Below are 14,322 nucleotides of genomic sequence, written 5' to 3'. Positions count from 1 at the left end.
CTAAACTTGCCGGGTGTCTAAATAGCTAGCCCGTGATGACTGGGCTATGTACTTAGAATATTGCAAAATGTGCTTCATCCGAAAAGCTATTTTAAAATCGGACATATCGAGTGCATAGAGGAGTAATGTATCTATAATTCTTAAAATAATTGTTATGCTTTTTGTGAACGTTTATCGTGAGTAATTTAGCAAATTGTTAGTAAATTCCCCGGAAGTTTGCGGGGGTATGCTTTTTCTGAACGTCACATGCTAATGTAAAAAGCTGTTTTTTGATATAAATATGAACTTGATTGAACAGACATGCATGTATTGTATAACATAATGTCCTAGGTGTGTCATCTGATGAAGATCATAAAAGGTTAGTGCTGCATTTAGCTGTGGTTTGGGTTTTTGTGACATTATATGCTAGCTTAAAAAATGGGTGTCTGATTATTTCTGGCTGGGTACTCTCCTGACATAATCTAATGTTTTGCTTTCGTTGTAAAGCCTTTTTGAAATCGGACAGTGTGGTTAGATTAACGAGAGTCTTTAAATAGCTGTAAAATAGCCATATGTTTGAGAAATTGAAGTAATAGCATTTCAAACGTTTTAAAAATCGCGCCACAGGATTACACTGGCTGTTACGTAGGTGGGACGAATTCGTCCCGCCGGTCCCATAGAGGTGAGAACTCCACACACCCGGGGCACCGGGCCATGCAAAATGAACTCTACCAATCTTTATGGGCGTACAGTTTTTCTAGAGCCTCCCTGCATATCATGCAATTTGTCATTGCATTGGTTAGTTCTCGCTCAGATTTGAAATTATTATATATCTGTAACTATTAATTGTATTGCTTAGCCAGTAACTGTAGCAGTTGTGGTGTATGTTTATTGTGTCGACGTCTGTCCATTTGATTTCTTTACATTGTTTAAAACGATGATCAGTTGATGTGCCTGTTGAAAGTGCTCATTGGTACGGTTTCTCCTAAATTGGGTGAGTCAGGTTACTCTGGGTATATATATATACCCATAGCCAGGTTACTCTGGGTATATATATACCCATAGCCAGGTTACTCTGGGTATATATATACCCATAGCCAGGTTACTCTGGGTATATATATATACCCATAGCCAGGTTACTCTGGGTATATATATACCCATAGCCAGGTTACTCTGGGTATATATATATACCCATAGCCAGGTTACTCTGGGTATATATATATACCCATAGCCAGGTTACTCTGGATATATATATACCCATAGCCAGGCTACTCTGGGTATATATATACCCATAGCCAGGTTACTCTGGGTATATATATATACCCATAGCCAAGTTAATCTGGATATATATATACCCATAGCCAGGCTACTCTGGGTATATATATATACCCATAGCCAGGTTACTCTGGGTATATATATACCCATAGCCAGGTTACTCTGGGTGTATATATATATATTTATACCCATAGCCAGGTTACTCTGGGTATATATATATATATATATATATATATATACCCATAGCCAGGTTACTCTGGGTATATATATATACCCATAGCCAGGTTACTCTGGGTATATATATATACCCATAGCCAGGTTACTCTGGGTATATATATATACCCATAGCCAGGTTACTCTGGGTATATATATATATATATATACCCATAGCCAGGTTACTCTGGGTATATATATATATATACCCATAGCCAGGTTACTCTGGGTATATATATATATATATATATACCCATAGCCAGGTTACTCTGGGTGTATATATATATATACCCATAGCCAGGTTACTCTGGGTATATATATATACCCATAGCCAGGTTACTCTGTGTGTATATATATATATATATATATATATATATATATATACCCATAGCCAGGTTACTCTGGGTGTATATATATATATACCCATAGCCAGGTTACTCTGGGTGTATATATATATATATACCCATAGCCAGGTTACTCTGGGTGTATATATATATATACCCATAGCCAGGTTACTCTGGGTATATATATATATACCCATAGCCAGGTTACTCTGGGTATATATATATATATACCCATAGCCAGGTTTCTCTGGGTATATATATATATATACCCATAGCCAGGTTACTCTGGGTATATATATATATACCCATAGCCAGGTTACTCTGGATATATATATACCCATAACCAGGTTACTCTGGGTGTATATATATATATATATACCCATAGCCAGGTTACTCTGGGTATATATATATATACCCATAGCCAGGTTACTCTGGGTATATATATATACCCATAGCCAGGTTACTCTGGGTATATATATATACCCATAGCCAGGTTACTCTGGATATATATATACCCATAACCAGGTTACTCTGGGTATATATATATATATACCCATAGCCAGGTTACTCTGGGTATATATATATATATATACCCATAGCCAGGTTACTCTGGGTATATATATATACCCATAGCCAGGTTTCTCTGGGTATATATATATACCCATAGCCAGGTTACTCTGGGTATATATATATACCCATAGCCAGGTTACTCTGGGTATATATATATACCCATAACCAGGTTACTCTGGGTATATATATATATACCCATAACCAGGTTACTCTGGGTATATATATATATATATATACCCATAACCAGGTTACTCTGGGTATATATATATATACCCATAGCCAGGTTACTCTGGGTATATATATATATACCCATAGCCAGGTTACTCTGGGTATATATATACCCATAGCCAGGTTACTCTGGATATATATATACCCATAACCAGGTTTCTCTGGGTATATATATATATACCCATAACCAGGTTACTCTGGGTATATATATATATATATACCCATAGCCAGGTTACTCTGGGTATATATATATACCCATAGCCAGGTTACTCTGGATATATATATACCCATAACCAGGTTACTCTGGGTATATATATATATATATACCCATAACCAGGTTACTCTGGGTATATATATATATATATATACCCATAACCAGGTTACTCTGGGTGTATATATATATATACCCATAGCCAGGTTACTCTGGGTATATATATATACCCATAGCCAGGTTACTCTGGGTATATATATATATATATACCCATAGCCAGGTTACTCTGGGTATATATACCCATTCTTTGTCATAGTAGAGGACTGCTTTGAAGGTAACGTGTTATGAAGTTCTGAAATTCGTTCTCAGTTGTGTGACCATTCTAGGCCTGGTGTGGGCTTTACAGGTGTTCTGCAATTGGTAGCCGTTTGGTTCCTACTTTTGGTTCCGTTTGGTTCCTACTTTTAGTTCCGTTTGGTTCCTACGTTTAGTTCTGTTTGGTTCCTACGTTTAGTTCCGTTTGGTTCCTACGTTTAGTTCCGTTTGGTTCCTACTTTTGGTTCCGTTTGGATCCTACTTTGTGCGATTGTTTGTTAACTTGACATTTTTGTCTTTTGTCAAATGCAATACCAGAAAGTTATTTTTGGACTCAACCGTATCTTCACTTTCACTATCTGCACTTGTAAATAAAACCTTAAGTTTGCACCATATACTTTTTTTTTAATCTCTGCTCATGTCCTTAAACCCTCGTAAAGCCCGGTGGATCCCGTTATATCAACCCGTACTGTAAGTTGTTTCCAGTTTCACCAACTGAGGTACAAGGTGGTCCACCATCGTTAGATTTACAGGTTGTTGTTTTGTTTTACAGTCCAGAAAGGGGATACTATATCCCCTGGGTGACTGTGACACATGACACATGCATAGGCCATCGGATACCGCCATATTGGATTTCAGCCATCTCCTTCCCCCAGGAAATGACTGTAGACTAGATGACTACAAACTGGGCCTCCTTCCCCCAGGAAATGACTGTAGACTAGACGACTACAAACAAGGCTTTTCTTCTTCCCAGAAGATCAGATTACTTTTTTAATCATGCTCTCTGTGCTTGTAAAGTGGTACAATAGTTAGCTTTCTCCCTATATAGTGCACTACTTTTAACCAGGTGGCCTATTCCCTATACAATACTTTTGACCAGAGCCCATAGCGGTAGTGCACTATGTCGGGAACAGGCTACCATTTGGGATGTTGTCTGTGCTTGAACAAGTGAAGTGGATACAGTAGTTTGTTTTGGTCTAAATACAGTTTTCTCTTCCTCAGGACAACTGTCCTTCTACAACGCTGAAACCAAGCAGTTGATCCACACGTTCAAGGCTAAGTTTAGCCAACCTGTAGTACCAGCCTTCATGGTAAGTCCTGTCGGTATCATGGCCGATACACTTGTCTAACTGACACTCCCATCATAACTGTATATTCTACCAGAGAACCTGTCCTGTCATCAAGACGTAGGTAACGAGTTATGTCACGAACGTGTTATAACAGGTCCCAACAGCATTATTAGTGCATTTATGTCATGCTCTGTAACGCGCTCGTATTTAGGTATCTTTTAAAGATGTGTTATTACAATGCCATAGTAGTGTCATCATTCTGGCTGTTCTCAAAAGTGTGCTTCTGTCATTACCAGTGTTGGTGAATTACGGGCGGCAGGTAGCCTAGTGGTTAGAGCGTAGAGGAGGCAGGTAGTCTAGTGGTTAGAGCGTAGAGGAGGCAGGTAGCCTAGTGGTTAGAGTGTAGAGGAGGCAGGTAGCCTAGTGGTTAGAGTGTAGAGGAGGCAGGTAGCCTAGTGGTTAGAGTGTAGAGGGGGCAGGTAGCCTAGTGGTTAGAGTGTAGAGGAGGCAGGTAGCCTAGTGGTTAGAGTGTAGGGATGGCAGGTAGCCTAGTGGTTAGAGTGTAGGGATGGCAGGTAGCCTAGTGGTTAGAGTGTAGAGGAGGCAGGTAGCCTAGTGGTTAGAGTGTAGAGGAGGCAGGTAGCCTAGTGGTTAGAGTGTAGGGATGGCAGGTAGCCTAGTGGTTAGAGTGTAGAGGAGGCAGGTAGCCTAGTGGTTAGAGTGTAGAGGCGGCAGGTAGCCTAGTGGTTAGAGTGTAGAGGAGGCAGGTAGCCTAGTGGTTAGAGTGTAGAGGAGGCAGGTAGCCTAGTGGTTAGAGTGTAGGGATGGCAGGTAGCCTAGTGGTTAGAGTGTAGGGGGGGCAGGTAGCCTAGTGGTTAGAGTGTAGAGGAGGCAGGTAGCCTAGTGGTTAGAGTGTAGAGGAGGCAGGTAGCCTAGTGGTTAGAGTGTAGAGGAGGCAGGTAGCCTAGTGGTTAGAGTGTAGAGGTGGCAGGTAGCCTAGTGGTTAGAGTGTAGAGGAGGCAGGTAGCCTAGTGGTTAGAGTGTAGAGGAGGCAGGTAGCCTAGTGGTTAGAGTGTAGAGGCGGCAGGTAGCCTAGTGGTTAGAGTGTAGAGGAGGCAGGTAGCCTAGTGGTTAGAGTGTAGAGGAGGCAGGTAGCCTAGTGGTTAGAGTGTAGGGATGGCAGGTAGCCTAGTGGTTAGAGTGTAGGGATGGCAGGTAGCCTAGTGGTTAGAGTGTAGAGGAGGCAGGTAGCCTAGTGGTTAGAGTGTAGAGGAGGCAGGTAGCCTAGTGGTTAGAGTGTAGAGGAGGCAGGTAGCCTAGTGGTTAGAGTGTAGAGGCGGCAGGTAGCCTAGTGGTTAGAGTGTAGAGGAGGCAGGTAGCCTAGTGGTTAGAGTGTAGAGGAGGCAGGTAGCCTAGTGGTTAGAGTGTAGAGGGGGCAGGTAGCCTAGTGGTTAGAGTGTAGAGGAGGCAGGTAGCCTAGTGGTTAGAGTGTAGAGGAGGCAGGTAGCCTAGTGGTTAGAGTGTAGAGGAGGCAGGTAGCCTAGTGGTTAGAGTGTAGGGATGGCAGGTAGCCTAGTGGTTAGAGTGTAGAGGAGGCAGGTAGCCTAGTGGTTAGAGTGTAGAGGAGGCAGGTAGCCTAGTGGTTAGAGTGTAGAGGAGGCAGGTAGACTAGTGGTTAGAGTGTTGGACTAGTAACCGAAAGGTTGCTGGATCGAATCCCCGAGCTGACAAGGTAAAAATCTGTCATTCTGCCCCTGAACAAGGCAGTTAACCCACTGTTCCCCAGTAGGCCATCATTGAAAATAAGAATTTGTTAACTGACTTGCCTAGTTAAATAAAGGTAAAATAAAAAAAATATATATATATGCCATAAAGCCAAACCACGTTTTGAAATGATGCTTATATATAGCCTGTATCAGCCTCATTTCCCTTACCGTTCGGTACAGGTCCTCGTCTTCTTCTCGCAGAGGTCAATGGTGAATGAAGATCCCCACAGGGTTGAATCCTCCGGGTCAATTTTACGGATCAAATCGTGTAGTCGGGGTTCATCTCATAACTAATTTACAGCCCTCCTCCATATCACAGTTAAGTTGTTCATACTGGTCTATAACGCACATATGAAAGATCTATGTATAAATTCTATGCAGTCAATGTAGAGTCTAATCTATTTTTCCATTCATAAAGTGTTTTATAGCTAAGCACACTCCATGGTAATTAACTGTGCAGTTTACCACTGAACTATAACACCAGCCAACGTATGCAGTCAATGTGCTGTCATTTTCTATTTTCCCCATTTTTTATATATATAAAGCATTTATAAACATGCTTCACTTACCAAAAATAACACGAACACAGAATATGAAAGGAAACATTTAGATTTTGTTTTTCCAGATGTAGCACATAAATCTATTGGACCCAAGATGGTCAACAGACTATTGACATGTTGACTTCTTGAATAGATTTAACAAAAATTCATATTCAATATATTCAAATTTGAATTATTCATTTCAGAATAGCTGCAATAACTATTTTAGTGAGTAAAACATACTAACACAGGGTGGTAAAACTAGCTAGCATTTCCCCCCTTTTCACTAATGTAGCTAGCTAGCAGCTAGCTAAGCCGCTGGCTATAGAGCCCCACAGCGGAGGTATCATAATACCCATAAAACCTAGCGGTCAAACAGGGAAATGCTTCCAACCGTTTTTCCCTTAGGGGATTTGTAGAAACACTAAAGGCTGTGTTTCGTCTAGGCTTACCCAGGTGTGATGTATTGATAACCATGTAAATCTCTCCCTGGTGTGATGTATTGATAACCATGTAAATCTCTACCAGGTGTGATGTATTGATAACCATGTAAATCTCTCCCAGGTGTGATGTATTGATAACCATGTAAATCTCTACCAGGTGTGATGTATTGATAGCCATGTAAATCTCTCTCCCTGGTGTGATGTATTGATAACCATGTAAATCTCTACCAGGTGTGATGTATTGATAACCATGTAAATCTCTACCAGGTGTGATGTATTGATAACCATGTAAATCTCTACCAGGTGTGATGTATTGATAACCATGTAAATCTCTACCTGGTGTGATGTATTGATAACCATGTAAATCTCTCCCTGGTGTGATGTATTGATAACCATGTAAATCTCTCTCCCAGGTGTGATGTATTGATAACCATGTAAATCTCTCCCTGGTGTGATGTATTGATAATCATGTAAATCTCTACTAGGTGTGATGTATTGATAACCATGTAAATCTCTCCCTGGTGTGATGTATTGATAACCATGTAAATCTCTCTCCCTGGTGTGATGTATTGATAACCATGTAAATCTCTCTCCCTGGTGTGATGTATTGATACCTTGTCGGAGAGAGATTTACATGGTTGACTTATCAATATATTCAGCTCTATTTACTCTGAGATTCAAAAATGCTACTTAGCATCAAAGTAGACATCATGCAAGACTACAAATCCCAGCATGCTCCTGCACGTCATCTCTAGCTGGCACCTTTGCTAACAGCCAATTTATTCATTACTTTATTTAGCTAACATTAGATAGTTAATCCAAAGATTCGTACCTTTGTCTCGATTCAGCAGTCTCATCCAGATCATCATGGTATTTGTAGTTATTTTATGATAGCCACATTAGCAGCTAATTAGCATTTCATTTGTTGGGGGTAAATGCAGGCGAATATATTGATAAAAGTCACCTTGTCCGAGAGCGATTTACACGGTTATCAAAACGTCACGCCTAGGGTAACACTACACAAAACACAGTCCTTTATTTAAAGGGTTTCTAAAATCCCCTATGGAGGAAAATGAATGGTGGGAAAAGGCATTGGTACCATTTCCCTGTTTAACTGCTAAGTGTTATGGGTATTATGACTCATACTGTGGTACTCTGTCAACACGTTTTCCAACTCGGTCAATAAATGTTGCAAAATAATCATAAGACCCCTTTAAACATTTAGTTAACAGTGGTATCTATCTCACTATTTAAGACCTTACATTGTACTTTTGCATATTACGAACCATTAACAACAGGACAAATTAAGAGACAGAAACATCACAATGTTCATTTGATTTTGATTGCACAGCACCCGGAGGAGTGTGTTAGAGGTCAATGAAATGGCACAGCACCCGGAGGAGTGTGTTAGAGGTCAATGAAATGGCACTTCCTGGTGACCTCTCGCTTCTCAAAAAAATTATTAAAAAAACCCCGAATTAAACATTTAGTTAACCTTTTTGTTCACTATTTCATGACTGAAAGTGTACATTTTGTACATTTAAAAAATAATAAAAATATCTACTAAGAAACCAGAAGAAGTCTGGGGTGTCACCCGGAAGTGATTCTTAAATACCCTGACCTAGTGAGATATACATGGCGGAGGCTCAGTCAAGCTAGTCGTCTTGACTACTTTCTTATGCCATTCTCTCTGGCACCAAAAGTTTAAAAAGTGTTGATAGGGGACAGAATGCGGTCGGACCATTGAATAATCGGTATATCCATTCCTCTTACAGAATTTCTACGTGGGCGAGGATATTGGAAATTTAATCAAAGCCTACTAGATAATAAATTGTTTAGAACTAGGACAGAAGAATTTATAACTGACTTTTTCAGACATAACATAGGTACAGCAGATCCCCTTATTGAATGGAACACTTTTAAATGTGCTTTTAGAGGCCATGCAATTCAGTACTCATCTATAAAACAAAAGCAATTTAGATCAAAAGAGTCCATATTAACAAAGGAAATTGTCAGTACAGTAAGATAGTAATATAAACTGTACTATAGAGACTCAGAATAAGTTAGAGAACTCTTTAGTCCTATCCCAGTTCACCCTGATTAACTCTTTAGTCCTATCCCAGTTCACCCTGATTAACTCTTTAGTCCTATCCCAGTTTACCCTGATTAACTCTTTAGTCCTATCCCAGTTTACCCTGATTAACTCTTTAGTCCTATCCCAGTTTACCCTGATTAACTCTTTAGTCCTATCCCAGTTTACCTATTTGCTTATGGCCTTGCCTAAACCTAGCGACCTGTTTTTCATCTTTAATGACTGGTACTATACACACACAGTACCAGTCAACAGTTTGGACACACCTACTCATTCAAGTTTTTTTTATTTTTTATTATTATTTTCTACATTGTAGAACAATAGTGAAGACATTAAAACTATGAAATAATTGAGATGGTTTGGGATGAATTGAACCGCAGAGTGAAGGAAAAGCAGCCAACAAGTGCTCAGCATATGTGGGAATTCCCTCAAGACTGTTGGAAAAGCATTCCTCATCAAGCTGGTTGAGCGAATGCCAAGAGTGTTCAAAACTGTCATCAAGGCAAGAGGGTGGCTACTTTGAAAAATCTCAAATACAACATTTATTTTGATTTATTTTAACACTTTTTTTTGGTTACTACATGATACCATATGTGTTATTTCATAGTTTTGATGTCTTCACAATTTTGCTACAATATAGAAAATAGTAAAAGTAAAGGAAAAACCCTGAAATGAGTAGGTGTCTCCAAACTGTTGACTGGTACTGTAAGTCACAGGCCTGTACCGACCGGTGGGGGAAATGGGGCTGGTGCAGGCTATATATGAGCATCATATATAGCACGTGATTTGGCCTTTTGGCATATTCACTAACACTGGTGTAACAGAAGCACACATTTTGACAACAGCCATAATGATGACACTACGCTGTCTTGGTAATGATGCATCTATTAGGATAAATATTTAGTCCTTGCATGACATGAATGCGCTGTGGATACACTATGCATATTTTGAATTAACCTTTTTAATAATGCCGTTGTCACCTGTTTATAACTCATGAAATGCTTATAGATGTGTAATAAATGTGTTATGTTTATGTATTCACATTTAATTGTTACCCACTAGAGTCCTGTGTATCAACGTTTGTTTCATGACCTATTTGTAACACAGAAACTTAATGAATGAACATTGCAGAAAGGAAATGAATGGTATACTTCTGAGCCCAGAAAATCCAGCTAAACATGGTATATAGTGTAGTTCAACAACTTCAGGGAATCAACTGACAAGTCTAGTGACAATCTGTCTGTGTCAAAAACAAGTTGGCCTGTAATCCCCTCTAATCACCCCAGGAGGCCTTGGATCTCCTCTAATCACCCCAGGAGGTCTTTGGTCTCCTCTAATCACCCCAGGAGGTCTTGGATCTCCTCTAATCACCCCAGGAGGTATTGGATCTTCTCTAATCACCCCAGGAGGTCTTGGATCTTCTCTAATCACCCCAGGAGGTCTTGGATCTTCTCTAATCACCCCAGGAGGTCTTGGATCTCCTCTAATCACCCCAGGAGGCCTTGGGTCTCCTCTAATCACCCCAGGAGGCCTTGGATCTCCTCTAATTACCCCATGAGGTCTTGGATCTCCTCTAATCACCCCAGGAGGCCTTGGATCCCCTCTAATCACCCCCAGGAGGCCTTGGATCCCCTCTAATCACCCCCAGGAGGCCTCAGATCCCCTCTAATCACCCCCAGGAGGCCTCGGATCTCCTCTAATCACCCCAGGAGGCCTCGGATCTCCTCTAATCACCCCAGGAGGCCTTGGATCTCCTCTAATCACCCCAGGAGGCCTTGGATCCCCTCTAATCACCCCAGGAGGCCTTGGATCTCATCTAATCACCCCAGGAGGCCTTGGATCCCCTCTAATCACCCCAGGAGGTCTTGGATCTCCTCTAATCACCCCATGAGGTCTTGGATCTTAATGAGGTCTTGGATCTCCTTTAATCACCCCAGGAGGCCTTGGATCTCCTCTAATCACCCCAGGAGGTCTTGGATCTCCTCTAATCACCCCCAGGAGGTCTTGGATCTCCTCTAATCACCCCAGGCTAAAATACCTGCGAACAGCTCATTGTTCAAGACAAGACTGAGGTACTTATTGTTGGAGCCAAAGCACAGAGAAAGAATCTGGCCGCACATTTTAATTCACAGGCAATAAAGATATGACACCAAAATAGCTTTTGACCACCTGAGGAACATTGCCACGGTGCGGCCGTTTCTCTCTCAGGCTGATACAGAGAGACTCATCCATGCTTTTATTACAAGCAGGCTTGACTACTCTAATGCTCTCCTGTCTGGTCTACGCAAGAAAGACATTAGTCTACTGCAAAACATACAGAATGCTGCAGCATGGGTACTGACCAAGACCAGATGGAGAGAACACATTACACCGGTTTTAAGGTCTCTGCACTGGCTGCCTGTGAGTTTTAGAAATAATTGTAAGATTCTTCTATTGGTTTATAAATCAATCCACGATTGTGCACCTCAATACATGTCAGACTTGATTTTAAGTTATGTCCCCAGTAGGTCCCTCAGGTCTTCTGGCCTCTTAACTATCCCAAAGTCTAGGACCAAGAGGCATGGAGAGACAGCCTTTAGTTACTATGCCCCCAGCCTTTAGTTACTATGGCCCCAGCCTTTAGTTACTATGGCCCCCAGCCTTTAGTTACTATGCCCCCAGCCTTTAGTTACTATGGGCCCCCAGCCTTTAGTTACTATGCCCCCAGCCTTTAGTTACTATGCCCCCAGCCTTTAGTTACTATGCCCCCAGCCTTTAGTTACTATGGGCCCCCAGCCTTTAGTTACTATGCCCCCAGCCTTTAGTTACTATGCCCCCAGCCTTTAGTTACTATGCCCCCAGCCTTTAGTTACTATGCCCCCAGCCTTTAGTTACTATGGCCCCCAGCCTTTAGTTACTATGCCCCCAGCCTTTAGTTACTATGCCCCCAGCCTTTAGTTACTATGGCCCCCAGCCTTTAGTTACTATGGCCCCCAGCCTTTAGTTACTATGGCCCCAGCCTTTAGTTACTATGGCCCCAGCCTTTAGTTACTATGGCCCCAGCCTTTAGTTACTATGCCCCCAGCCTTTAGTTACTATGGCCCCCAGCCTTTAGTTACTATGGCCCCCAGCCTTTAGTTACTATGCCCCCAGCCTTTAGTTACTATGGCCCCAGCCTTTAGTTACTATGGGCCCCCAGCCTTTAGTTACTATGGGCCCCCAGCCTTTAGTTACTATGGGCCCCCAGCCTTTAGTTACTATGCCCCCAGCCTTTAGTTACTATGGGCCCCCAGCCTTTAGTTACTATGGGCCCCCAGCTTTTAGTTACTATGCCCCCAGCCTTTAGTTACTATGCCCCCAGTCTTTAGTTACTATGCCCCCAGCCTCTAGTTACTATGCCCCCAGCCTTTAGTTACTATGCCCCCAGCCTTTAGTTACTATGCCCCCAGCCTTTAGTTACTATGCCCCCAGCCTTTAGTTACTATGCCCCCAGCCTTTAGTTACTATGCCCCCAGCCTTTAGTTACTATGCCCCCAGCCTTTAGTTACTATACCCCCAGCCTTTAGTTACTATGCCCCCAGCCTTTAGTTACTATGCCCCAGTCTTTAGTTATTATACCCCCAGTCTTTAGTTATTATACCCCCAGCCTTTAGTTACTATGCCCCAGTCTTTAGTTACTATGCCCCCAGCCTTTAGTTACTATGCCCCCAGCCTTTAGTTATTATGCCCCCAGCCTTTAGTTACTATGCCCCCAGCCTTTAGTTACTATACCCCCAGCCTTTAGTTACTATGCCCCCAGCCTTTAGTTACTATGGCCCCAGCCTTTAGTTACTATGGGCCCCCAGCCTTTAGTTACTATGGGCCCCCAGACTTTAGTTACTATCCCCCCCCCAGCCTTTAGTTATTATGCCCCCAGCCTCTGGAATAGCCTGCCAGAGAACCTAAGAGGGACCAAGAGGCATGGAGAGACAGCCTTTAGTTACTATACCCCCAGCCTTTAGTTACTATGCCCCCAGCCTTTAGTTACTATGCCCCCAGTCTTTAGTTACTATGGGCCCCCAGCCTTTAGTTACTATGCCCCCAGCCTTTAGTTACTATGGGCCCCCAGCCTTTAGTTACTATACCCCCAGCCTTTAGTTACTATGCCCCCAGCCTTTAGTTACTATGCCCCCAGCCTTTAGTTACTATGGCCCCAGCCTTTAGTTACTATGGCCCCAGCCTTTAGTTACTATACCCCCAGCCTTTAGTTACTATGCCCCCAGCCTTTAGTTATTGACCCCAGCCTTTAGTTATTGACCCCAGCCTTTAGTTACTATGCCCCCAGCCTTTAGTTACTATGGCCCCAGCCTTTAGTTACTATACCCCCAGCCTTTAGTTACTATGCCCCCAGCCTTTAGTTATTGACCCCAGCCTTTAGTTATTGACCCCAGCCTTTAGTTACTATGGCCCCAGCCTTTAGTTACTATGCCCCCAGCCTTTAGTTACTATGCCCCCAGCCTTTAGTTACTATGCCCCCAGCCTTTAGTTACTATGGGCCCCCAGCCTTTAGTTACTATGCCCCCAGCCTTTAGTTACTATGCCCCCAGCCTTTAGTTACTATGCCCCCAGCCTTTAGTTACTATGCCCCCAGCCTTTAGTTACTATGGCCCCCAGCCTTTAGTTACTATGCCCCCAGCCTTTAGTTACTATGCCCCCAGCCTTTAGTTACTATGCCCCCAGCCTTTAGTTACTATGGGCCCCCAGCCTTTAGTTACTATGGCCCCAGCCTTTAGTTACTATGCCCCCAGCCTTTAGTTACTATGCCCCCAGCCTTTAGTTACTATTAGAAGGATTACTTTATCCTATCCCAGGTATTCCTTAAAGAGGTGGGGTTTCAGGTGTCTCCGGAAGGTGGTGATTGACTCCGCTGTCCTGGCGTCGTGAGGGAGCTTGTTCTACCATTGGGGTGCCAGAGCAGCGAACAGCATGTGTCTTATAACTCCCTCAGTGACGACGATGGTGTTCTTACAATGTGTGTTGTGTTGTGTTCCAGGTATGGTGTGGAGGACTGAGCCTCAGTACAGGCATGCAGGTCCCCAGTGCAGTCAAGAGTTTCCAGAAGACTGAGAACGGCCTGGGAGGTTCAAACAGCAGCCTCAACAGCATGGCCCAGTAGCCCACACTGACTGGCTGCGTCTGGAACAGCACCCTATTCTCTACTCAGTGCACTACTGTTGCTCTATGCAGGCTCTGGTCTAAAGTAGTGCACTATATAGGGTTCCATAGGTCTCTGGTCTAAAGTAGTGCACTATATAGGGA

The 14,322-nt window shown here is 42.6% G+C and overlaps 1 protein-coding gene across 4 annotated transcripts in view; it reads left to right on the top strand.

Moving 5' to 3' along the window:
• LOC115149539 (FSD1-like protein) overlaps positions 1-14,322 on the top strand; it is an 82,987-nt gene extending 68,665 nt beyond the window's left edge. For all 4 annotated transcript variants that reach the window (XM_029692483.1, XM_029692482.1, XM_029692486.1 and 1 more), the window contains 2 exons: positions 4,138-4,226; positions 14,057-14,322. In XM_029692483.1, the coding sequence (XP_029548343.1) occupies positions 4,138-4,226; positions 14,057-14,179 (212 nt within the window). In that variant the 3' untranslated portion in view covers positions 14,180-14,322. The remainder of the gene's footprint in view (positions 1-4,137; positions 4,227-14,056) is intronic.

Source organism: Salmo trutta, chromosome 15, assembly GCF_901001165.1.
Source record: "Salmo trutta chromosome 15, fSalTru1.1, whole genome shotgun sequence".
NCBI classification, from domain to species: Eukaryota; Metazoa; Chordata; class Actinopteri; order Salmoniformes; family Salmonidae; genus Salmo; species Salmo trutta.
The sequence above is the reverse complement of the archived record's forward strand: the minus strand, read 5'-3'. Positions and strand labels throughout refer to the sequence as shown.